The sequence below is a fragment of the Chlorocebus sabaeus genome, chromosome 22, assembly GCF_047675955.1.
Source record: "Chlorocebus sabaeus isolate Y175 chromosome 22, mChlSab1.0.hap1, whole genome shotgun sequence".
Lineage (NCBI taxonomy): Eukaryota > Metazoa > Chordata > Mammalia > Primates > Cercopithecidae > Chlorocebus > Chlorocebus sabaeus.
This window is the reverse complement of record NC_132925.1, coordinates 20,102,453-20,129,864: the sequence shown is the minus strand read 5'-3', so window position 1 is coordinate 20,129,864 and position 27,412 is coordinate 20,102,453. Positions and strand designations below refer to the sequence as shown.

At 41.8% G+C, this 27,412-nt stretch overlaps 1 protein-coding gene across 1 annotated transcript; it reads right to left on the bottom strand.

Annotated features, from left to right (window-relative positions):
- Positions 1 to 1,206: 1,206 nt before the first annotated feature.
- On the bottom strand, positions 1,207 to 27,412 carry LOC103228458 (cell cycle control protein 50C). Its single transcript, XM_007986066.3, has 7 exons — positions 27,074 to 27,412; positions 22,916 to 23,026; positions 18,869 to 18,970; positions 17,691 to 17,778; positions 17,125 to 17,265; positions 5,286 to 5,495; positions 1,207 to 1,568 (listed from the first exon to the last, which is right to left on the bottom strand). The coding sequence occupies exons 1-7, from the start codon at positions 27,263 to 27,265 to the stop codon at positions 1,378 to 1,380; spliced, it is 1,035 nt and encodes a 344-aa protein (XP_007984257.1). The 5' UTR covers positions 27,266 to 27,412; the 3' UTR covers positions 1,207 to 1,377.

Below are 27,412 nucleotides of genomic sequence, written 5' to 3'. Positions count from 1 at the left end.
TAAATCTACACCATCATTTGTATTCTAGAACATGTCATCCCAACATAAGTTCTAGAATTGTTGTGCCTTCAACATGCTGAGTACAGTTTTTGAGAATTAGTCACTTTCAATGCTTCCCTCTTGGCCAAATGGATAACTTTAGGGAAGTTTCTGGCCTTTCTTTTTGGTGCATGGCTGTATTTTGAGTGCTAAGCATATTGTCATAACCTTTGCTTGGTCTGTTCTTAGTGGAGAAAACAAGATTTAACTCTATAGAAAAGGGAGAGCATTAAAATAAATCGGTTTTCAAAAATCATCCTGATGCTCAATTTAGTTCAACAATTGTTGGGGTGGCTATAATAATTTCAGGCCGGGTGTGGTGGCTCACACCTATAATCCCAGCACTTTGGAAGGCGGGTGGATCACTTGAGGTCAGGAATTTGAGACCAGCCTGGCCAACATAGTGAAACCCTGACTCTACTAAAATTATAAAAATTAGGCCGGGCGCGGTGGCTCAAGCCTGTAATCCCAGCACTTTGGGAGGGTGATGCGAGTGGATCACCTGAGGTCAGGAGTTCGAGACCAGCCTAGCCAACATGGTGAAAATGACAAAAATTAGCCAGGCGTGGTGGCATGCACCTGTAATCACAGTTACTCGGGAGGCTGAGGCAGGAGAACTGCTTAAACCTGGGAGGTAGAGGTTACAGTGAGCTGAGATCACGCCACTGCACTCCAGCTTGGGTGACAGAGCAAGACTCTGTCTCAAATAAACAAACAAACAAATAAATAAATAAAATAACAAAAATTAGCCGGGTATGGTGGCACACGCCTATAATCCTAACTAATCAGGAGGCTGAGGCAGGAGAATCACTTGAGCCTGGGAGGCAGAAGTTGCAGTGAGCCAAGATTGTGCCACTGTACTCCAGCCTGGGTGACAGGGTTAGACTCCATCTCAAAAAAAAAAAAAAAAAGAAAAGAAAATTTCAGATAGCCAGTGAAGACTCATGGTTTGAGCCTGATCTGATGGTTAGGACTCACCTAAATGTGGGCACCCCAGGTTGCTTGCTCTTTTCTGGTGATGGCACTCTCTTATGGAGTTCACCTGCCTTTAGGCTCAAGGACTTCAAATAAATACTGGAGAAGTGGTCTAGAGCTCAAGAGTGATTTATTCTCCCCATACCAAGGACATTTTACTACATATAATTATGCCTCCCCTCTTCTTTCTTCTTCTTTTTAACTCTAAAATTCTCTACATTATCTATTTCAAATTCATTTTAGTTCAGTCAATCTAGTTCTCCTTGTTGAAACATTCCAGTTATTTCAAGCCCTTCAGACATCTTTGGTTCTGTTACTTCACTGTCCATTTTTGTTTCCTCCTTTTCTTTTTAAAGCTTGACTTTACTGATGGAAGAAGGACATTTGCTTGTTTTTCAGTATGATGTGAATTGCCATCATGGCAAAGGAGGCCAACCATGTTATAGCTCCTGTCACTGTGTAGGCAAGACCTAAGAAAAGGCTATTACCCCCACACCATGTCAGGGTGGAGAGAACAACTGATTTTTCTCCTTGGAACCTGGTTACTGGGAAGTCTAAGAAGACCTGTTAAGGATCTGTCTCAACACTTCACATTCGTAGTATTGCATATACTGAATATATTAGGTTGACGTATATAAAATTGCGCTTTTTTGTTGGTAAAAAACGGTGAAATATTTAATCTCACATGGTGCTACTTAATCTTTACCAAGCACTGCTCTGTATCTTACTGGAATGAAAATGGAAACAAGCCTTCCCTCTACATAGTTGTAAGCTACGAAAGAGATTCTGACACAGATCTGCACGACTTACAGACAACTGAATAATGAACAAATATATTTAATTTCCTTTGGCAAACCCAAGGAAATTAAAAGAATACAAACCTAAATTTTAAATATGAATCAGGAGACCCAGGCAGGCTATAGTCCTTTAATAGGCTAAGGTTTGAATTCCTACCTCAGGGAAAATTCTTTAAGGGGAGTGAAGAACAAACAAACAAACAAAAAGATCACAAAACATTTTTGGTGTTCCAACTAAAGGTGGTACATTCATTTGGGTTTTGGCAAGGCCAGTATCCCCTTGCTGGGGAGAAAGTGTTTGAAGTGGGTTTGCTATCGTTAGCATTCTAATGATGTCATTTTGATTATACATGTGGCCTGAGGTTTTAAAACATCTGGTGCCTTTTGTAAACCAAACTAATAAACAAAGAAAGGCTTCTCATAGCAACGGCACAGGACGGAGGCATTTCCCAGCAAAGCTATTAAAGGGTCTGAAATCACTTGGCAACGTGCTATTTAAAGGCACAAGGAAAATTAGTAGGGAACTAGTTCTGTCTCTCTTTTTCCATCAGAATTCCTCATTGTCACCAGGTCCTTGGGTGCCACCTCAACCCATCTGCCTGTTTTCTCCCTCCCTCAGTTCTCTATGAGAGGGTCTTCTCCTCATACACAGAACATCTTTTTTCCCCTTAGAAGTGGTAGGCACTTTCTTAGTCTGGTTGGATGATACTCACACCAGAGCTCTACCCAGGTAGTGCATGTATAGGCCTGAAGCTTAGCATTGAAGTTCTACGTACACAGATTTTCATTTGAGAGGGATTAGCCTGAAGACATGACTGTGAATGTAGTCACCCAGGGAGAGCATGTCCAGAGAGGAGAAACAGAATGTCTCTGTTATTGGGAACATGCCTCTCCCTCATCCTCCCAACCCCAAAGTCATCCTAACGCATTGTGGTATAGCAGTGCATGAAGTTTTTTTCCTGCTCCTTGAATGCACCCATAACTGCTTTAATGGTAAGGCAGCCCCAAAATTGACAGAATCAGAAGGCCTAACTTGAGAGACTAGTTTTAAGCAACTTTCAACCTCTGCTTAAATTTTTTTGAGGGAGGCTGGGCGCGGTGGCTCACGCCTGTAATCCCAGCACTTTGGGAGGTCGAGGCGGGTGGATCACGAGGTCGGGAGATCGAGACCACCCTGGCTAACACGGTGAAACCCCGTCTTTACTAAAAATACAAAAAAAAATTAGCCGGGCGTGGTGGTGGCGCCTGTAGTCCCAGCTACTCGGGAGGAGGCAGGAAGGATGGCATGAACCTGGTAAGCGGAGCTTGCAGTGAGCCGAGATCTCGCCACTGCACTCCAGCCTGGGCCATAGGCGAGACTCCATCTCAAAAAAATAAATAAATAAAATAAATAAAATAATAATAATAATAATTTTGAGGGAGAGAGGAGTTTGCTGAAATTCTTATTCAAAGAGTTTACTCTTTGATCTGTACCTATAATGCTCCACGTGAGGCAATTTGTGGCTTTCGTTTTCATTTTCACAGAATTAGACACCCTGCTAAAGGAACTAACTGAAGGCATAGCTCCACCTGGTCATTAAACAAAAGGAGACAAAAAGTTGAGAGGCAGAGATGGCATCTCACCAGTGGGGGCCTTTCTGACTGAGAAATGCCCCACTTCCCTGTCCGAATGGAGATGTCCACACACCTGTTCTAGGATGGAAAGGAAGAAAAGTTGGAGCAGGGAACCGGAGCACATGCTGTCATTCCCTTCTCCCCAAGAATTTCTTATTCAGCCTCCCTGAAAGGTAAAGAAACTAAGAAGGTGGACAATTTTGTGTTAAAATTGACCCATTAGGGGTCCCATTGAACAACTAGCCAGGAGCCTTGGGAGGATGAACACAGCGGTGCTCATTGGGCTGCAATTTCAAAGTCATGTAAAAGCCCTGGAATGATTCTGCCTGCAGAGAATGCTACCTCAGGGAGAATCAGGAGGAGACTTTATAATTAAATCTAAAGAACAGAGTTAGTGTAAATTGCATTTAAATATATAATTTCTTAAAGGTAGTGTTTGGTGCCATGCTAAAGTTAGGTTCTGTTTGTTTTCAAATCAAGAGCTACATTTGTGTTTTTACATTAAGTGAAAAAATTCAGACTCATATTTAAGCATGTGTCAGCTTGGGCAGCAAGGGAGACCCCATCTCTTAAAAAAAAAAAAAAAAGAGGGAGAGAGAGAATTAGCTGGGCGCAGTGGTGAGTGCCTGTAGTCCAAGCTACTTGAGAGACTGAGGTGGGAAGATCACTTGAATCCAGGAAGTCAAGACTGCAATGAGATGTGACTGCACCACTGTACTCTGGCCTGGGCAACAGAGCAAGACGCTGTCTCAAAAGTAAATATGTAAATGAAAGTAAAAATAAGCATATGTCTCCTAAGTTGGACCATATATCCCTAATCGTTAGGGCACCATCTCCCACATGCTGGCTTTGTGCCCAAGGGAGGGAGGAACATGGCGTCTTCAGTGTAGAGCCTGTCGCACACTTCACGTGGATTTGGATGAACTGGACCTGTCCCTTGAGTCCAGAGCTTCTGTGGTCTGTGATACTTTTCCCTAGAATAAAAGGTTCTGTAGGCTCAGTTTTAGTAATTTTTAGTCTATATTTACTTATCAAACTCCTATTTTCATAGTCTTCCATCTCCTCCCATCCTATCTGGCATGCTTCTCACAGTTTTTTTTTTAACAGATCTCTAGGCCTGGTATTATTTAATCTTTCTTTCTTTCTTTTTTTTTTTTTTTTGAGACAGTCTCAGTCTGTCACCCAGGCTGGACTGCAATGGTGCGACCTCGGCTCACTGCAACCTCCACCTCCCAGGTTCAAGCGATTCTCCTGCCTCATCCTCCTGAGTAGCTGGGATTACAAGCATGTGCTACCATGCCTGGCTAATTTTTTTTGTATTTTCAGTAGAGACCGGGTTTCACCATGTTGGTCAGGCTGGTCTCAAACTCCTGACCTCATGATCCGCCTGCCGCAGCCTCCCAGAGAGTCGAGACTGAGAGAATTCTACAAAAACAAAAACAAAAACAAAAACAAAGCAAAACCAAAACCAAAACCAAACAAACAAACAAAAAAAGCCTTGCTAAACTAACCTTTATCTTCCTAGTTATGTTTCTACAATTGCCATTCTTTGTTCAGCCTAGCATATGAGCACTTAGACTTAGTCGCTTCTTTTTTTAGTCTCCATTTTTCTTGTAAGGGCTCATATGTACATGTAAAGGCATAACATTCATATGCTTTTCTGTTGTTAATCTGTCAGTCCCAGCTGTAGCCCCTGGGAGGGAATAGGAGAATTTTATCCTCCCTTACACATGTTTGGTTTTTTTTTTTTTTTTTTTTTGGTATATAGATTTGATTGGAAAATAGAAAAGTATAGAATCTCAACAACCAGCAGCCAGGTTTTCTTTCATCTCCAGAAAGAAAAGTGGTATAAAAGGATACTATAGGTTATGTTGAAACTATAATTACCAGCAGGCAAGCCTTCTATAAAATGGTGTGTTCGATTGAGTCGACCATACAGTTTTTTGAAAGTGGGAAAGGCAGCTGCCCGCATCCACACAATGAAGTCATCATTGAGGAAGCCGTTGTTTCTTGGATCCTTTTTATCCAAGTCATAGATAGGCTTGGGCCAGTTTGGAGGCTTTGTGGTTCCTGTGGGAAGAAAATAAGTGATATGATAGAGAAAAAAAATCGTCTATTCTCTTCAGCTTTCTTTAGAATGTAGAGAATGAAAGAACTCCTGCATTCTTGAGGAAATAGAAATTATACTTTTTAAAAAAAGTGTGTATGTGTGTGTTAGCTACCTGAGTGTGCAACCATGAAAAATAATGGCTTTAAAGATTCTAAAGGAATGATCATGATATTTTCATTAAGTTAATAAAGAGCAGAATATTGGCTGGGTGTGGGGGCTCATGCCTGTAGTCCCAACACTTTGGGAGGCCCAGGTGGGTGAATCACTTGAGGTCAGGAGTTCAAGACCAGCCTGGCCAACATGGTGAAACCTATTTCTACTAAAAATACAAAAATTAGCTGGGCATGGTGGTGCACTCCTGTAATCTCAGCTACTTGGGAGGGTGAGGCAGGAGAATTGCTTGAACCTGGAAGGTGAAGATAGCAGTGAGCCGAGATCGCACCATTGCATTCCAACCTGGGCGACAGAGTGAGTAAGACTCTGTCTCAAAAAAGAAAAAAAAAAAAAAGAGCAGACTATCAAATTATATGCATACTGTGTCTTCAACTACATTCAATGCATATAAAGCATTTAAAAAAACAGAACAAAATGATCATGGTGGTTGTATTCAGTGATAAACATAGGAAATACCTCTTTAAAAGTTTTATTGGGAAATATCTTTATTTTATTTAATTTTACTAGTAATCTAAGGAGTGCAAATTAAACCAAGATACCATTTTCATCTAAAAATTGCTTAATATTTAAAAACAAAAAAGTGACAACCATTGAAGAGGCAGTAGAAATGAGAACTCTTGTACAGAGCGGATAGGTGCACTAACTTCTTCGGCAATCTAGGAACATGCATTGAATGCTTTAATATTTTGCATACATTTTGGCCCAGAAATTCTGTTTCTAGGAATGTATTCTAAGGAAATAATCATGGCATGAAGACTGGGTTGCATAGATGTTCACGGCAGCACTGCATCTAAGAGCTAAAGCTGGAAGGAGAGAGGAGAAATTGGTAAGTGGGAGGAAGTGGAAAGCAAAGGCATTGTGAGCCTGTTCTCAAGCCAGGAAGCCTGGAAGGTTTGGGAGCTGCAGAAATGTTGGAAGCACAGGGTGGAGGGTGGTTCCAGGAGATGAGCCATTGGGTTTGCCGTCATTCTCACACTTCCCACTTTACAGCAGGAGGCATGTTTGTCTCTCCCACTCTATAGGAGACTTGAGAACACTGTCATCCTCATCTGTGTTTTCATTAGCATTGAGTCTAGTGCCTGGCCCATAGTAGGTATTAAATAAATGCTTGATAAAGGGATGAAAGGTTCCAGTGAAATCTGATGATAAAAACCATTAAGAATTGTGAAGAGCTAGTCAGAGTAAATTGCTTAATGAAAATTTTACTTCCATAAAGCCAGTTCTACTATTTGTAGGATGCTAGAATGCTAAATAGGGAGTCAGTCTTTCTCAACTCTGACTACTGACTAAACTGTGTTCTAAAAGAAACCCAGACCTGTTTTCTAAGCTTGGGCTATGATGCTTGTAAAAGTATATGTGGAGTGTTGTTGGGTTAATCTGCTGACGTATGTTTCTACACTTACATTCCCTTGAGAAATAATCCTCTGCTGGAGCATCTTCTGCAGATATTGTACAGTCTACTTATTTTGGCTTCCCAAGACCTCAATCACTGATGCTAGAAGAATTTTGTTCAAAATTGAAATTGCCTTTGGCACCTGCACTGTGGACTTCACCTTCTGTCTACTTTGGCCTGAGCTCACGACTGAAGGCAGTGTGTCCTATGAGCCACTGACATCAGAATCACCCAGGGGGCTTGTTAAAAATGCAGGTTCGAGCATGTCCTCCCCTACCAACTCCTACTTCTATGCCATCGCATGTCTTCAGAGAGTATGAAAAGTATGGTCTAAGAGACATCAACTTCATTTTCTAAGTTCATTCGGGTCATTTGTATTGATCCATTTATTCATCTATAAGCATTTCTTTTTTTAATAAAGTTATTTTTTTCTTGGGAGCATAGATTCAAGATGGCCTGAATCTATGTTCCTAAGCATGTCTTATACAAAACTGCAAAAGACCCAATCTCTTTCTTCAAGGATTACAGGCTGTGGGCATGACAGGTATATAAACAGATAATTAGAGTATAATGTGGTAACTCTTACAATAGAGGCAAGAACAAAGTGCAGCAGGAGATGAGAGAAAGCTAAGGACCCTTCGTGTATAGGCCTACGGTTATGTGGTAAGAAAATGCTACAGAATGTGGCCAAGTCCCTTTTGAAAACAGTAATTCAATTATAGATACAGTGACCATATATATCAGTTTGCCTAGCACAGTCCCAGTTTATGTCTGTTGTTCATTATCTCATCTGATTTAGCTTGTATCCCACACAAGGTACATATAATTTCATCCTTCCAGCATCCAGCCATGATCTTAGCTAGTAATGTGTGAGATGTCCATGTGCAGTGAATGGAATGCTTACTTTTACATATGATTATACATGAAAGTCAACCAGAGACCCTTCCAGTCAAAACATAATCAAACATATCCCTGTAACCCATGCAAGCTGTTAAGCATTCCAGCCAGTTAGGCAATAGTTTCTTTCTGTGTTAGCCTATGAGATGTGCGAAGCTGCCAGGCTGCAAATCAACGGGGTCAGTGAGAAACGTGGAAAATTATGGGTTAGGTTATGGATACATGATGCATGTGTGGGAACTAGATACTGAGCAGTGCTGCTGAGAGTAGTTTGAACTCTGTTGCAACAGTGGTTCTGTTACTTTATTTTATTTTATATTTATTTATTTTGAGATGAAGTTTTGCTCTTTCGTCCAGGCTGGAGTGAAGTTGGCTCACTCCAACCTCCGCCCTCCAGGTTCAAGCAATTCTCCTGCCTCAGCCTCCTGAGTAGTTGGGATTATAGGTGCCTGCCACCATGCCTGGCTAATTTTTGTATTTTTAGTAGAGATGGGGTTTCACCACATTGGCCAGGCTGGTCTCGAACTCTTGACCTCAGGTGATCCACCCACCTTGGCCTCCCAAAGTGCTAGGATTACAGGGGTGAGCCACTGCACCTGGCCTTGTTACTTACTATATGGTGTGATTATATAACTATCGTATTTGGTAACAGTTTCTTATTTGCTAATAATTCATTTTCGTTGTGAAGAGCTAAAAAATGGAAAACACGTATTTCATGTAAAGTTCAGTACAGTTTTTTTAAGATGATTGAACGTTATACTTGCAATATTGGTTGATATTTACCCCCCTCCATGGGCACCGTAGTGGTCTCAAATGACCATGTGAAAATCAAAAGATATACATCTGCCGAAGAACATTAGAATCTACTTCAAAAGTTTATGCTTATTTTTTAAAGATTGTGTCTAAAGACAACAATCTGTAGAAATTGCACTTATATGTCATTGTGTGAGCATGACTTTTCATTTAGATCAAATGAATTTCCTTCTAGTTTCACTTTTTTATGACATTTTGTTTTGTTTTGTTTGTTTGTTTAGAGACGGGGTGTCACCATGTTGCCCAGGCTGGACTGGAACTCCTGGGTTCAAGCGACCCTCCTCCCCAACCTCCTTCTTGAGAGCAGAGATTGCAGGTGTGCACAGCTATGCCTATCTACAGGTTGTTGATGTTTTCTTTTTTTGTAATCAAAGAGCAGCTTTTAATGTGTTGGCTTAGTGCAAAAATAATTTGTAAATAGTTAAATGAGGTCAATTTTATATGAATGTATTCAGATACTTCAAATAGAAAAATCAAATAGGTTAATTATAATAATGATTTGATTTTTGTGGGTTTGATTCCTCATGAAGTCAAAGCAAACCTTTTAGAAGTTCAATCTTTGATGATGAAAACTCTGACATTATTATAAACGTTACTATAAGTTCAGTTACAAAATTCAACAATTGGCCAGGTGTAGTGGCTCATGCCTATAATCCCAGCATTTTGGGAGGTCAGGGAGGGTGGGCCACTTGAGCCCAAGAGTTTGATACCAGGCTGGGCAATATGGTGAAATCCCATCTCTATAAAAAACAAACAAAAAACCCTCAAACAAGTTAGCTGGGTGTGGTGGCATGCACCTCTAGTCCCAACTACTCAGGAGGCTGAGGTGGAAGGATAGCTTGAGCCAGGGAGGTGAAGGTTGTAGTGAGCTGAGATTGTGTCACTGCACTCTAGCCTGGGCAACAGACAGAGACTCTGCCTCAAAAAAACCCCAAAAACCAAAAACCAAAACCCCCTAAACAGAATTCAACAATCAGGTTTAAATTGTTTGGTTCTGTAGTGACAACATAACTGCAAATTTGGTGGAGCACAACATCAGAGTAAAGATAATGCTGTTAGTAAATTGAGAAATTGACAGAGAAGAAATGTACTTAAAATTAGTCATGGTACATACATAATTCACAGTTGTATCCAAACAGGCTACAATATTTTGTTAATCAAAAGAAGAGCTGTAGTTGTACAAATTCAAGTATTTTTGTATATTAACAGTTAGAAAAACTGAATTTTCTTTTTCTTTTTTTTGAGATGGAGTCTCACTCTGTGGCCCAGGCTGGAGGGCAGTGGCGCAATCTTGGCTCACTGCAACCTCCGCCTCTCGGGTTCAAGCGATTCTCCTGCCTCAGCCTCCCAAGTAGCTGGGACTACAGGCACCCACCACCACGCCTGGCTAATTTTTATATTTTTAGTAGAGACGGGGTTTCACCATATTGGCCAGGCTGGTCTCGAACTCCTGACCTTGTGATCTGCGCCCCCCCCCCCCCCCCCGCCTCCCAAAGTGCTGGGATTACAGGCGTGAGCCACCGCATCTGGCCAAAAAACTGAATTTTCCTTTGCAAAATTTTTATAATGACACATGTTAAATTAAACAAATACTTCAATGTGGTATTATATGTGGTCTCTCATTGTTGGGCATCATCAACCAGACAGAATTTTAGAAGGGTTTGAACCTCTAAATAACTTTTTTCTGTATCAAACCGTATGTCCTACCACAACCCTGAGATTTTTCTGTAAATAAGCCCTCTAACTTTGGTTGCATTTTGTTCAAAGTAGTTGAAAATCTTTAAACAAAGTATCTGAAATATGGAATACCAAAAACTCTAGTTTTAGAAGATTTAGAGAATTGTAATTATTGAAAACCACGCTTGCAAACAAGAAGGCATTGAAATTTACCCCTAAAAGAGCAAGGGAATCATTGAATATACTACATAATGGGAGTTCAAAATATGTATAAGATTTAATTTTAAAATTCTGTAATTATGCTTTGGAATATCTCGATGTATGTGAAGACTCTTTTGATAGTGCTCTTATTTATTTATTGTTTTTATAGAAACAGGATCTTACAGCATTTCCCAGGCCAGTATCAAACTTCTGGCTTCAAGCAATCCTCCTGCCTTTGCCTCCCAAAGTGTTGGGATTACAGACATGAGCCCCTGCACTTGGCTGTACTTCCAATTGGACAAAATTTTCTGTGTCAGAATGATATTACATTGAGAAGGTGTAGGATTTTATCTACATTTCATGGTGCACTCCAAAGAACCAAAATGAGAAAAAAAACTTACGGGAAGTCAAAAAGACAGTGCTTATGTCAATATTTGGGTTAAAATAGTAACATACTTCCATTAAAAAATTAGAATTGAGAATATCCTCCATTTAGTAAAATTGGCCATAAACATTTCTCAATAAAAGAAGTTAGGGTCAAAGGAAAACAATCAGCTAAAGATGTAAACAATTTCCAATTGATTAACCATTAAATGAGACTTTAAAAAAGATTACAGGCAAGGCATGGGGGCTCATGACTGTAATCCCAGCACTTTGAGAGACTGAGTCAGGAGGATTGCTTATTTATTTATTTATTTATTTATTTATTTATTTATTTATTTATTTCATTCAAATCCTTGTCTCAGGAGCATTATTTGAGGCCAGGAATTCAAGACCAGCCTTGGCAACATAGTGAGACCCTGTCTCTACACAAAATTTAAAAATTAGCTGGGTGGGGGCTGGGTGTGGTGGCTCATGCCTGTAATCCCAGCACTTTGGGAGTCAGAGGTGGGTGGATCACCTGCGGTCAGGTGTTCGAGACCAGCCTGATCAATATGGTGAAACCTTGTTTCTACTAAAAATACAAAAATTAGCCAGGTGTGGTGGTGGCATGAGGTGGTGGCATGTGCCTGTACTCCCAGCTACTTAGGAGGCTGAGACAGGAGAATTGCTTGAACCCGGGAGGTGGAGGTTGCAGTGAGCCAAGATCCCGCCACTGCACTCCAGCCTGGGCGATGGAGCAAGACTCTGTCTGGAAAAAAAAAATTAGCTGGATGTGGCAGCATGTTCCTGTAGTCCCGGCTACTTGGGGTGGCTGCTGAGTGGGAGGATAGCTTGAGCTTAGAAGGTCAAAGCTGCAGTGAGTGGTCATTGAGCCACTGCACTTTAGCCTGGGCAACAAAGTGAGACCCTGTCTCAAAAAAGAAAAAAAAAAAAGGTTACAATTTTGTGAAAAAATTAACAAGGCCTTGGTAAAAATATATAAATTCATTAGAAAAATATACAGGTACGTAATGAAGATAGATATGGCCAATAAACTCATTAAAGCTTGTGAGTATGTATGAATAATAATTATTCTGCTTGTTATCCCTTTTTTAGATTTACTTTTATTTTTTAAATTTGTAAAAATTCACCTTTTTCTGTGTAAGAGCTGGTAACTAAAAATAAAAAATAAAAATAAGATTTACATTTTACTTATTTGTTTTTGATGTATTTGTACATATTTATGAGGTGCATGTGAAATTTTGTTACATGCATAGAATGTGTAATGATCATGGTGTATTTTTTTTTTTTTTTGATGTGCCACTGGATTTGATTTGCTAGTATTTTGTTGAAGATTTTTGCATTCATGTTCATCAGGGATATTGGCCGATAGTTTCCATTTATTTTGTTGGATCCTTGTCTGGTTTTGGTATCAGAGTAATAATGCTAGTCTTGCAGAATTAGAGAGTTACAGAAAGTTCCCTCATCTTCAGTTTTTTGGAATAGTTTGAGGAGGATTGGTATTAGTTATTCTTTACACATTTGGTAGGATATTGCAGTAAATCCATCCAATCTTGGCTCTTTCTTTGTTGGAAGATTTTTTATTACTGACTCAATCTTGCTCCTCATTATTTGTCTGCTCAGGTTTTCTATTTTTTCCTAATTCAAACTTAGTTCAAACTTGAACAAGTTTGAATCTTTATTGAAACTTAGTTCAAACAAGGTTGTATGTTTCCAGGAATTCATTTCCTCTAGGTTTTCCAGTTTGTTAGCACGAAAGTTTGTTAGCTGTTCGTAATAGTCTCAGATGATCTTTTCTCTCCTTGTGGTATCAGTTGTAATGTCTCCTTTTGCATTTCTGATTTCGCTTATTTGGAGCATCTCTCTTCTTTTCTTGGTTAGTCCAGCTAGTGATTTATCAATTGTTTTTGTCTCTTCCACACAACAAATCTCAATAAACGTTTAAAAACTGAAATCATACCAAGTATCTTCCTGGACCACAGTGGAATAAGACTAGAAATCAGTTCCAAGAGGAACTCTTGAAACTGTACAAATTAACATACTCCCAAACACATTTCTTTTTGATTGGGATCTGTTGCTGGAGAATTATTGTGTTTCTTTGGAGGTATCCTATTTCCTTGGTTTTTCATGTTTTCTGTATCCTTCCATTGATATCTGTGCATTTGATATAACAGTCACGTCTTCCAATTTTTAAATTTTGCTTTTATGGGGGAGGATTTTTTTAAAGATATGTCTATGGTGTTGGTTGGGTAGGGCACTTTGGCGTTGATTCAGTAGGATAGTTTTGAAACCTCCTTTGCAAAATTGTAACAGTAAGAGAAATCTGACATGGCTGACTCTATCTTGCCTCTAGCCCCACAGGTTGGCTGCCCCAGCCCATTCCTGGGCGTAGGCCAAGTTAACTTTGGGAGAAGTTTATAGTTTGAGTGATAATAGTCCTTTCTCAAAATTAAACTGTACTTACAAAACTAATGAAAGACTGCCAAGTTAGGAGGATGAGAGGGGCTTGAATTCTAAATAATTACCAGCCATTATTTGGAAGTCATAAGATTTGCAACTTCCCCAGTTACTTGCAGATAACATCACTATTGTGGAATCGGAGGTTGGCCTTTTGAGATGTCTTTTCAGGTTTTTGCATTTCTGACAACTGGATGGCCGCACCTGGACCTGCCACACGGTCCTGTGGCCCTCATCCCGGAACTGACCCAGCACAAGAGGGCAGCTTTGATTCCCTATGGTTTTATCTCTGACCCAGCCAATCAGCACGTTCCCTACCCTACCTACCCCTACCAGGAGGTGGGCCTCCTGCCCACCAAACCATCTAACCCCTAACCTCCGAGCCTTCATGGAGATTGATCTGAGTAATAACTCCATTTCCCGCATGGTGTGGCCGGCCTCAGATCAACTGAAATCTTGCTTTACTGCAATGACATGGTCTCAGTGAGTCAATTTTGTTTATGGAAGGGCAGGAAGACCCTTTAGGCAGTTACAGTGTTTGATTTCTTTGGCTTTAAACAGCATCCATGGTATCAGTGATTTCTTCTGTGGCTCAGAGTGTGGTGGTTAGTGGAGGCTGTGGTGAAGTTTTGCTGGGAACTAGGGCACCAGGTAGGCCAGTGTTTGGGCCCAGTGGTGGCAGCAGTGAACTGAGCATGGGGGTCCTTGGACCCATGATGTACACTGTGACTAGTGTTAGGAAGCCCGGCAGGCTGCTTCCTGGGTCTCCAGAAGGCTTGCTCGGGTGCCAGGAATGGCGTGGTGGGCCAGGTGGATTGATGGGTTCTTGAGTGTCTGGGCAGTGGATGTGGTGTGGACAATGGCAGTAGCAGTGGTGGGACAACCCTCTGGGACCCCAGTGGCCCTTGCTGGTGTTGGTGGTAGCTACCATGGGTTGGGCAAGTCAGTTGCCAGAGGTGTAGGTGGCATATGTGGGTGGGTGCCAGCTGTGGTGGTAGCAACAGGTTGTGTGGGCCTAACCTCAGATGCTGGGAGGAGTACTCATGTACCGCTGGTGGTGGTGGGCTGGGCTGTGCGGTTCCCAGGCTCCTGGACGATGTGCTCAGGTATTGCAGCGGTTGTAGCCAGGCTGGGCAATGCCCTCAGGTTCCCCAGTGGTACAGGCAGATGCTGACTGCAGTGGGCCAGAGTGGAGTGACCCCAAGGCCATACGTTGGGCTGTAGCCTTTCTAGTGATGAAGGCAGAGTTGTTTTTTTCTGTTTTGTTTTGTTTTTTGAGATGAAGTCTCACTCTGCCCAAGCTGGAGTGCAGTGGTGCGATCTTGGCTCACTGCAACCTCTACCTCCCGGGTTCAAATGATTCTCCTGCTTCAGCTTCCCGAGTACCTGGGACTACATGCATCCGCCACCATGCCTGGCTACTTTTTATATTTTTTGTGGAGGTGGGGTTTCACTATATTGGCCAGGCTGGTCTTGAACTCCTGACCTTGTGATACACCCACCTCAGCCTCCCAAAGTGCTGGGATTACAGGCATGAGCCACTGCACCTGGCCTGTTTTTCTTTGTCATCCGGGCATTTGAAAACACATGGCTGCCCCTCTGCTGAGGCAGATTGCTACCTGTGGCTCCTGTTGCTGCCCAGGCAGCAGGCTCAGGCAGCTGCCCAGGATGCAGTCTGGTATGGGCTGAGCTCTCAAAATGGTGCTGTGCTGCAGCTGCTTAGGACTTTGGAGTTGGTGGGACCCAGCATGAGTTCTCTTTCTGGGGTAATGCCTTCACGCGGTTTTCAGGAAGCTCCCTGTGTTAGTCTCATGGCTGTGAAGGTCAAGGGACTCTCCCATGGCTAGGGTTGTAGGAGTCAGCAGTGGGAATATGAACTGCTGGAGATCTCCCAGTTACTCTTTTCCCTCACTAGGGGGCCTCCCGAGACTTTCAACTGATCCCAGCCAAACAGGTGGCCTTTCTTTCTCTCCTTCCTTGCTTTTGGTGCATCTGTTAGAGTAGGTAGTTAGGCAGGCAAGGGCAGGGCAGCAGAGGCACCCAACCCAGGAATGTCAGGTGACCATCAGGTGATAGTCAGGTGGTTGTTAACGTGTCTCTGTAAAATAATAATCGGTTGCAGCTGGCGCCAGGGACCAGCAGGCTCCTAGTAGACAACACCTGAAGCTGGTGATCATCAGCTTCCCAATAAAATCTCAGGAGTTGGGTGAGCAGGCTCAAGCATGTGCACTAAGAGGCAAAATGGAGGCGTTTAACTGATACCTGATTTTCCTCTAGGAACATTTGACTGGTAAGGAAAAAAAGCCTCAAATAAGCATATGCACAACTTTGGTAAACCCATGGTGCGTGTGCCCCCACCCCGCCGTCTAACCCCGCCAAATGCTGGCAGGCCATTGTGCGTGCAGACAGCCCACCCCAAGGGAAAATCAAGGGAGGAGAGATGCAGATTCCAGAACCACACCAATGTATAAAACCCCAAGTCAAAGGCTGAATAAGGGCACTTGGATCTCTTGAGTCGCGTGCTTGGCCCTTTTTCAAGGGTACTTTACTTCCTTTCATTCCTGCACTAAAACTTTTTAATAAACTTTCACTCCTGCTCTAAAACTTGCCGCCTTGGTCTCTCCCTCTGCCTTATGCCCCTTGGCCAAATTCTTTCCTTAGAGGAGGCAACAATCAAGTTGCTGCAGACCCCTGTGGATTCACCACTGGTAACACCTCCCATCACTTCTCTGTTGAATTCTAGTATTCTCTTGTAAGTTCCAAGAGTGATTACCTACTCGCTCTCTGTGGTTCCTGTCTGTGGAAGAAGCAAGTACCAGACACATCTAGTCAGCCATCTTGAAGCCCCCCCAGGACTCAGTTTATGTTATCTTTTAATGTTAAGATAATAACTGGAGTAGTTTTTTTTTAAGTGGGTTTAATGTATATGCTATTTTGATTTTTGAATTTTTTTTTTTTGTAAGAGTCTTACTCTGACACCCAGGCTGGAATGCAGTGGCGCAATCCTGGCTTGCTGCAACCTCCACCTCTCGGGTTCAAGCAATTCTCCAGCCTCATCCTCTCAAGTAGCTGGCATGCACCACCACACCCGGCTAATTTTTTGTATTTTTAGTAGAGACAGAGTTTCACAGTCTTGGCCAGGCCAATCTCAAACTCCTGACCTCAGGTGATCTGCCTATCTTGGCCTCCTAAGAAAATAGTTTTTAATTGGATTATAAGTCCATCAATATTATGTCAATTTATTGATTGAGATATAAAAATTTTAAGTAAGTATATAGCTATTCAAGTGCCCCCTTTCACTCTCTAAAGGGTACCAGTTTGGACAACAAATTACATGTTCATCCTTATTATAGCTGAAGCAGTAAGTGTCTTAAACCATTGTCTATTCCCTAATGAAAACTGGAAGAAACCAGGGCATCAATCTTTTCATGTTTTTGATAGGTGTGCATTAGAGATGTTCGTGGTAGGGAGAGTTAGAACAAAAAGGAGTCAACAAGGAGATAAAGAAGGAGGATTCATAAACATTTTCCCACATGTAAGAAACAAAGTTTTCATTAAGAGATAAGTATATTGAGCTACTGTATGGATCTTACCTCTAAATTCATCAGCAAGATTCTTGGAACTTGGATTCTGAAATTTGACATACTTATCTGTCCACCACGTAAGTCCACTCTTTAGCATTGGCACTTTGATTTGTACAGATGAATTAATGTTGTGTGAAAGAATTATGGTGTCTGTAAGGAAGTTAAAAATTATGTTAGAGATGCAGTCTAGCAATTTTGCCACCCTTTGAAATGCAGAACCAGACACAGCTGACAAATCGGATTTTGCAGACTCTCAACACGCCTACATGCCATGGATGCTGGAATCACAAGACCATTCTTTTTCCTGCCAAAATTGAGCCAATTATTGAAAAATACCCTTAAGCTCCATTTAACTCATGTTCCTTGACTATTCCTTCAGATGTTTGGCAAGAGAGAAATTATTTGCAAATGACATACTGTAAGTCAGTGCTCTGACTTAGTCCAGATGATGTTTACAGAATTAAAGTGGAACAAAACAAAAAACTGCCAGTTAGCTTTAGAGGTGAATTTCTGGACATTTAGGTTGTTACACACTCATGAAAGGGTACACCATGGAGATAGGAAAAGTCACCTACCATTGAACATGCTGTTGGCAATAGCACCACAAGGAACGATGGGGGTCTTATTGTCGGACATTTTAAATGGGGCACAGTCCTCAACAGCCTGGATGCAAGAGGATACAGCAATGAGACATGCTTTTGGTAAACTCTCTTAGAATGTTAAAAGTGAGAACACTGGCAATGTAAATCACCCCCCAATGATTTATTGGCAGTGACTAAGATTACCGACTGCTGCCTGGTTTTCCTAGGCTTCTGGTTCACTTAGACTGGGAAATTTTTGTGTTTTGGAGATACGTATGTGTGTGGATGTGTGTCTCTGTGTTTTTTCCTCATTAATAATACATAGCATACCTAAAATGTCTGCAAGAAGGAACTTTACCTTACTGGCTGTGCTATATATCACGCTATACCTATAATGAAGTACATTTTTAAAACCTCTTTTTATTGACATGTAGCTTATTTTATTTTAGTGGTTAAAACAGTAACAACTTACTTTTCACTTGTATTACTATCTAATGGGGTTGTGGAGGTGGGGGGGACTTTGTTCCACACAATCACTCAGGGCTTCGGCAATATTGAAGTATTACATTCAGAAAAGTATAAAAATCATGAGTCTACAACTAGATGACTTATCACAGGGAATCCATCCACACAACTACCAAATACATTTTTAAAAGAGTGGTTGCTAAAAATCACTTTAGTATAATAATGTTGCTATGGAAAAAAATTTCATTCTAGCTTTTCTTACGCACGCTGAGTATCATCTACCAAGAGTAAAAATGTATAATCATAGGTTTTAAAAGGTATTCGATTAAAGCAAAAGGCTTTTACTCAATCGAATAGAGCCTAATTTCCTTAAAGTAGGCTGGATTGAAGGCCCCAATGACAGGAAGGATGATGGTAGTTAGGCTCAGCCACGCTGAGACTGACTACTCAAGGTTGCTATCAAAATGGTGCATGAAAGGATCACCATTCAGTTGGACAAGATTCACATCACTGCTCTAAAGAGGGAAAGTGCTACTTTTCAATAACAGTTAACCTGAATACCCAGTCCCTTCAGTTTACACAAGAATGAAATCAGCATTTCTGTTTTGTAGCATTTGAGTTTATCTTCCGTCTCTTCTTTTAGACTGAAAAATCCACTTGGTTTAAAAAAAAGAAAGAGTATTATACCAGATTAAATCAAGCCTTACTTTTACATCTTTGCCCACCAGTTGTCTATTACTTCTGGATCGAACATATCGATACAGGTTCTGATAGAAGCCATACAATTTGTAGTACATATAAACATTACCCTGTGTGGAAGAAAAGAAGTAAGAGGAGAGTAAGAAAAATTAACTGGAATATTAATAAACATGGACAGGAAATTTTAAAAGCACAGAAAAAAATTGATAGAAACTCAAAGCCTATTTATGGGAAATAGAAACCCAATAAATCATTTAAAAAAATCAATTTTGGGACTGGGCACAGTGGCTCACGCCTATAATCCCAGTGCTTTGGGAGGCCAAGGCAGGAGAATCACTTGAGGCCAGGGGTTTGAGACCAGGCTGGGCAATGTAGCAAAACCCTGTCTCTACAGAAAAAGAAAAGAAGAAAAATTAGGCCGGTGTGGCATGTGCCTATAGTTCCAGCTACTCCAGAGGCTGAGGAGAGGATCCTTTGAGCCCAGAAATTCAAAGTTACAGTGAACTATGATCGTGCCATTGCACTCTAGCCTGGGTGACAGACTGAGACCCTATCTCAAAAAAAAAAAAAAGAAAAAAATTACAGTGGGAAATCCTGGTCTATACAGAATTGTTGGAATAACTAAATAACTATTTTTGCATGTTTTTTTAAGGGCTGCTACATTCTTTTCTTTGGAAAATTTTTATAATCAAGCATATTTTCAATACATAAAATTTGGTTTTATAAATGTCGTCATTTCCCAGAAATATGAGGAAAAATGCTTTGCTTAGAGGTTGTGGTTGACAGCAAAAATCACGTGATTTTACAGCAAATCCATGAAAAAGAATTTAAAATTCAAGCCATTGAGCATATTTAGGTGCATGTGTACACTGAGCCTGTGAAAGGCATGAGACTGGAAGCTCCTTGCAGTCCCACTCTAGGAATTTATTTATTTATTTATTTATTTATTTATTTTTAGTTTATTTTTTTTTTGAGATGGAGTCTCGCTCTGTCGCCCAGGCTGGAGTGCAGTGGTGCCATCTCGGCTCACTGCAAGCTCTGCCTCCTGGGTTCACACTATTCTCCTGCCTCAGCCTCCCAAGTAGCTGGGACCACAGGTACCCGCCACTGTACCCTGCTAATTTTTTGTATTTTTAGTAGAAATGGGGTTTCACCGCCTTAGCCAGGATGGTCTCCATCTCCTGACCTCGTGATCCACCAGCCTCAGCCTCCCAAAGTGCTGGGATTACAGGGGTGAGTCACCATGCCCGGCCTAGAATTTTTGTTTTTTTAAATCTCTAGGATCTAATGCAGTACCTGGCACATAATACTTGCTTAAGAAATGGTGAACTATTTGTTATAGAGAAAAAGATGGAATAATTCACTGATCCAAAAGAAAGAAGGTGATTTTCACCCTAGCAATAAGTAGCCTTGTTGTCAGGAGAGAGATGTCTTTCATGTATGCTGCCATGTAAGTAAGGCTGCCCAGCCACAACCTACCACCATGGTTCTACCTTTCTGGTAATATATTAAGGCCCTGGAAATTCTCCAGGCAGACTTGATACAGATTTTATTAATAGCACATATGGAAATATCCATATGGATTTAACATATTCATAGATTTTACTAACAGCACATATAGAAATGTCCCATGTAGCTGTTTAAAATGAATACACTCCATACCTCCAAAATAATGAAGACCTGAATCCAAAAATATAAAAGCCTAACTTTTATTAAGTGCTTTGCTAGAAGTACAAAAGCATTCCTTTATAAGTCCCTGAGTCCATTGATTCTTTTACCCTGTGCAAAAACAGCACTTTGGAAAGGCTTTGGCCTTATTTCCTAAGGACCTTAAGAGCATCTTCTTTAAGATGAGTATGGAAAATGGGAGGTGGTACCCATGGTAAACAGGGAAGGAAAGTCATGGTAAATGTGGCCAGCTTTAGAATGCAAGAAAGGCTGAAGAGCTCAGTCACTTGCAAGAGAATAATTCCTGGAACACTGAAAAACGAGATGCTGGGCCATGGTGAAGAAGCAGGCTGCATCGTAGTCAACAGGGAGTGTTGGCATGAAGGCAAGCAAGCCAGGCTTAGTGGGAAGGACCCATTACATTTCCTCATCCAAAGCAGGAACCTCTATTGTTGACCCATGACGACAGAAAATATGAAATACACAGAATGGAATTTACCATACATTTTCTTGGAAGCTAAAAAGAGAATTCTGCTTAATCAGAGTTATATGTTCACATAAATGACAAAATAAACAGGCACAGAATACTCGGCACACTAGGGACTGGGGTGTTTCCGTAACCTCTTTTCAGTGATTCTTTGTCCAAGATTTAGCTGAACGAGGCCTCCAAGATCATCTTCTTGATGGTCCATGGAGGCACAATTCGCTTTATGGTGTTTCTTCTCTTTAAATTCAGTGGCACTTTGTGCAGGATTTCTTTGCTTATTTTAAGACAGAGTCTTGCGTGGATTCATTGCTGTGGTTCCCCAGTGTCATGCATGGTAGCTGCCGAGCTGAAGGCCCTGTGATTGCTCTAAGTAGTTCAGTTGGGTTTTTATGAGAAGGCTCTGCCTGAAGGGAATGGTTAGCAGCTGGTAACACTTCATTTGCTGTTTTAGTTTTGAAGGACACTGACAGATGGGAATTGAAGCCCTTTTGGATTTTTTTTTTTCCCCCAAAAACTTGAGCATTCTGAGCCCTTAAGACAAAAGGAGAGAGGAAAGAAGAAAGGAAGGAAGGAGGGTAATAAGAGAGGGTGAAGAGAGTGAGGGAGGAAGGGCCAAGACTGCAATGCATTCTTAAAGTTTCAGCAAGGCTGACAGGAAATCCCCAAAAACACCCATCAGAAGAGTCCCCACTCCCAGGAAAGAACCTACCTCGATGTCCCTACTGTGCTCAGCCACTGGCTGAGGTGGCCGTGGAAGCATGACCTTGGTGCAAACACACAGTGATTTCAGAGCACAGCAGCTGGTGATATCCCTCAATTACACTCCCTGCAGTAGATCTGAGAGGAGCCTTTTCATGGCCTTCACAGTCTTACTTGTTAGTCAAGACTTAATCAAATGAAAAATTTGATTTCCTTCAACTCCTCAAATGTACTTTAAGGTCCTGTTCTGTTTCTGGACTCTGCGGCTTTCTCCCTGCAGCATCCTCCACACAGACCCGGTCCCCCATCCTTCCCCTTCATAAGTGACTCTACATGGGCTGAATCTAGGTACAGGGCGACCTTCTCTTGAGCTGCTCACGGAGCATTCTACCTCAAGGCCCTGCTCCCACCTCAAATTCAGCTGGTTCCAAACCAGACTCATCACCTCCTGAAAAATATTCCTCACTTCTCTCCTCCCCTCCCTCCTTCCTTCTCTCTTCCCCTCCCCTCCCCTAAGGATCAGCGCTCTCCCAACCTCCTCCTGCTCCTTCCCCATTTCCCCTCAGAGGCTTTGCCCAGTAAATCTCTCGGATGTCTAACCCTGTCTTGGCATCTGCTTCTCAGAGGACTTGACTAACATGAGACTTAAATCAGCCCGTGAGTGGGGACTTCTCTCAGTATTTCTTTGGTATTTCTCACAGTGCCTGACAGCCAGAATGTCCCCTTGGGAATTAGGTAATTGCACATGTGGAATGACTTGGGGAGACCCAGGGAAGGTTTCCCCAAGTGTGTGACCCCTGACACCAACCTGCTGTGTGACCTTAGCCAAGTTACTTCACCTCTTAGCCCATTCATTTTCTCACTATAAAATTAGTGGTTAAATTCAATGTAAATTCACACACAGTCCCTGTGCTGATATTTAGAGTAAAACCTGTTTGGTAGATAAGATTTATGTTACAAAGTTGGATAGGTAAAGAATCGTGCAACTTAGAAACAAAGAAACAAAGGAGGAGAATAATACTCAGAAAGGAGGGAGGGGATATGAACTCAACACTCTTTTGGATTCACCACCAGCATCCTGCTTTATTTTTTATATTTTCAGTTTTGGAAAGCATTTCATGGAAATTGTGAACTTACTGCTAAGTGTTACATAGGAATAGATCAGTGTAAAGTCAACTGAAGTTTCTTGAATTTCACCTACCATCATTTTTCCTGAAAGGTAAAAGGGAATAGAGCAGGTGCATTCTTTGTCAAAATTAGAGGCATTTTCCCGCAGTTTTGCACAATTTGCACATATTCTTGTGTAATTAATCTGTCAGGCAAGGAAAAAAATGATTAATTAAAAAGTTACATGGGTACCTATCTTAAAATTCAAATCTGGAGTCCACCCAAGTGTCCGCCTGTCTGGGTCAGGCACATAGAGTCTGGGACACGAATGCGGCAGCCCATGTGTAGGGCCAGTGTTTCTGGGGATGTTCAGGAGGTATGGGCCTTCCCACAGTCTTTTATCTGGGGACTGGCAGCATTTTGCCACTGGCCCAGAGTTCAGTGTTTCTGTTGCATGTTTATATAACCTGTTGTGATGAAGCTTTACCCCTGGTCATAAAGAGGTGTCAGTTGCTAGGAAGGTATTAGTCAATGACTCATGAGAACTAGGCTTACAGCCTGAGTCTAATCAACTTTATGGGGAAGTCACTTCACTGTTTTTCCATTCTATTGTATGGAAAATATTTATACTAGTGAATTATTCTACATGGCATCCGGAGGAAGTTATTAAAAATGACCAAACAGAAAAAGAAGTGTTTCCAAAATGTAAGACTATTGACATATGTTCAATTATTCTTGTCCTAAAAAATGCTGTTGCATTCTGTTTGTTAAAAGTAAAATTCTGTGAAAAATAGTTTAATGGACTCCTTAAAAAAAGGAAAAAAAGAAAAGGGTAGTATGTCCTAAATGGGTGGCTCCTGTGAGCTCTGGCTGAGACACTGAGTTCTGTGAAGATACAGCTAGAAGAGTAAGGAGAGGCTCTGGAGGGTGGGCACAGGGCTGTACTTCTGCCTGATCTGCAAGAATGTTCATCTCAGGGGCCCTAAGGCTGTCCTGGGTGCTGCAGTGGGCTGCTTCTGCCTTGCCCTCACTGTGTTCAGGAGTGATTAGACGATTATGGGAGTGTGAGGAGCAGGGAAGCAAGGGAGTGGCTTTCTCCTTGGTAAGGTGCTAGTAGAAGTTAGGATTCCTTTGAAGAGAAGACTAACAAGGAAGACAGAAGGAATTTTGCATCCTTGTAAAGCTACTAAGGGTTTTGAAGCCCAAAGGTGAAGTGTGAACACTAAATTAAAGATTAGTGAAAATGCTACACTTCATTGTACTTAGATGCTTATATGTAGCTAAATCATTCTTTAAATACACAGCAAGACTTGAACTATTATTTTGAAAATATCTTTGCCATTTCTGTTGGTGGACTACATTTCAATTTATAAAAAGCATTAAAGAATGGGGCCATATCCCAATGGAGAGACAGCATACTGAATGGTGTCTGAGGAAACTGGGGTTCTAGTTCAGCCAATCTCTGACCTTGAGTTAAGTGCTTAACCTCTAGGGCCCACATTTTGCCCATCAACATCATTTCATGCAACAATTAATTGATCTGTGAGGTCACTGTAGTAGTATACATGCTACTTCATGAATTCCTCTTGTGAGTTCTATCAATGTAGTACTCAAGAAAATATTTCATGATCAAATAATTTTTGAGTAGTTGATATCCATGGTGCTTTTTTGCCTAAAAAATATCCCTTATCTATTGTCTATGCAATGACAGTATCCTCAGTTTGCTGCTTGAGTGGACTTATGCATGAATAGCTATGAGATGGAGCAACGATCACAGTCTGCTTCTCAGAGAATTTTGGAGAGGCAGAAATTATTCTTGTTTAAAGTGAACTGCAGAGAGAGCACATCCTTATGCCCCAGGGCTGAGTGAGAAGAAAGGCTCAGAAGTCTTTTCTATGATGTCTGTGCCTGATCACATTGGCCTGGAGTGTGTACTCTATATTATCACCCAATAAAATGAAACACTGGTTTTTGAGTATAAAAGTGAAGTGTCAGAAGCAATCCTATCTGAAGCAACTAAAGAAACAAAGTTAGTTGGAAAATGCCTGTAGATTTCATGAGATAAAAGCATTCTGTTTGCGGAGTGGCCATGGCCAATAGTTGGTATGGAATGAGGTCACCTTCTCATGCATGGGTACCTCTTAGTGAAGGCTGCACTCCACAATGGGTGGGTGGGGGGCAAGGTTGCAAGGGAGGAAGAAAGAATGACGTGGGAAGGAAGAACCAGAATGAAAGGGATTGGTGAGGAAGAAAGTAGAAAAGTAAATTGCATGAACTCTGTGGAAATGGACATCAACGTTGTAAGCCCATTCCTTTGCTATCCCCTTCAGCAAGGTAAGGTTCATCTCCTCCTGCCATTTTGCCTCTGCCACATGGTGGAGGCTGGTGGGAGTTTACATATAACACTGGAGGTCTTGCTGTCATTTAATTCCCAGGGAGATAAGCTCTGGGAGCTGGAAGTGGGGAGGAAAAAATGTTAAGTAGAGAGGCAACAGAGCAGTGTGCTTTGGGAGGAGGAGTAGAGCCTGAAAAGACATTTTCCTCTTTGGGTTCTGCACTATCTGCCCTAGTCCATTCTTTCAATAAGTGTGTGCCTATCACATACTGGGCAATGTGCAAGGAAGCGGGTGGTGATGCAGTAAACAGCCAGCCATAGCTAAGCTCTCTGTTCTTACTACATACTATTTTACCTATTCTGTTCTCAGCTCATTGAGGGCACGAATCCACTCTTCCTCATCTTACTCTTCTGCATAGTCAACAGAACCCTTAGGCACCTTCAGACACTCATAAATTTTATTTTATTTTGAGATGGAGTCTCACTGTGTCACCCAGGCTGGAGTGCGGAGGTGCAATCTTTGTTCACTGCAACCTCTGCCTCCCAGGTACAAGTGATTCTCCTGCCTCAGCCTCCTGAGTAGCTGAAATTACAGGCATGCACCACCATGCCTGGCTAATTTTTGTATTTTTAGTAGAGACAGGGTTTCACTATGTTGGCTAGACTAGTCTTGAACTCCTGACCTCAGGTGATCCACCCGCCTTGGCCTTCCAAAGTGCTGGGATTACAGGCATGAGCCACCGCACCCAGCCGACACTCAAAAATTGTAAACTAATGTTGGTAGACTTGGCCTTCATCTTAATTTTGCCAGTAGCCATGTGGGGAGAGGGAATAGATCAGCTTTTCATGGTTACTTCTTTCAGAGTGGAGCTCATGTGGTCTGGGATGTCCAGAAATCTGCCTGGAGTTGATACGGATGAAACATATACTTAATTCATTGGATTGAATATGGGCATGGCCAGTCAAGCCTTAGACTGGCTCTTGTCTTCCCTCTCTATACCAGCTTCGGGGATTCTCATCCTCAAACAGCTTAAGTTGGCAAAAGGCTTGTTCCTGAGAGGTCTGCCCTCAGCATCAGCTTTTCTCACTCTGAGTAGAACTTAGTTTTGCTAAATATCCTTAAGATGCCAGAAAGGCTTGGGCTTTTGTCTTTCCTGGGTCTCAGAGGGAGTTCATCTGCAAAGGGAAAGACACAATGCTTGAAAGTGAGGCAATATTGAAGATCTGTATCTTGGACACTGCTCTTTTTATCAATATGACTCATGGGTCTCTGGCAGTCATGTGGCCTTGACTCTCCTTCTGCCTCTATTAGTCACTTGCTCTCTTCCCTGCCAGCATAAGAAAAAAGCTTCAGCCAGGCGCGGTGGCTCACGCCTGTAATCCCAGCACTTCAGGAGACCGAGATAGGTGGATCATGAGGTCAGGAGTTCAAGACCAGCCTGGCCAACATGGTGAAACCCCATCTCTAATAAAAATACAAAAAAATTAGCCAGGTGTGGTGGCAGGTGCCTGTAATCCCAGCTACTAGGGAGGCTGAGGCAGTAGAATTGCTTGAACATGGGAGGTGGAGGTTGCAGTGAGCCAAGGCTGTGCCACTGCACGGCAACCTGGGTAACAGAGCAAGACTCTATCTCAAAAAAAAAAAAAAAAAAAAGCCTCTAATTTTGTCAGTCCCTTGTACACAAATATGTCTGAGCTCACTGGCATGAGAGTAACTGCCCTCAAGAGGGAGCAGGGATGAACAAAGCCACTCTACACAGACTCTGTCACCATCTGTGACTGCCAGCAGAAAGAGGGATGTTCCCATCTTATACAGACGCTCTTGAGGGGCTGTGTTCTCAAACTGACCATACTCACGTATGGTGCCAAAGCTGAAAATTCTCAGAAACTGCATTCAAAACGTAAGATGGGACAAACCTCTATTTCCTGAGTGCTCCTTGCAGACAATATAAGGATGATGCCCATACAAAGGCAGAATATTCCTGTTGTGAAAAAGACAAAGAGGACTCTCCTGGCCGTGAAATATAGCCGGTGGGCGGGTAACTCCTGCTGCTTCAGGGCAGAGTTGTCTGGCAATCTGGACAGGCAATGCTGTGGTGTCTCCTCCATTTTGGTCCTGCAGGTGACTCAGATACTTTTGGGACATTTAGAACATTTTTACTCATAGTAATACCACATAATGGTAATGTGAAATGAATTATGTGAACCCTTCCTTTGAAGTTGCAAAGTCTTTCTGCTTCCTGGATTATTCCTTAA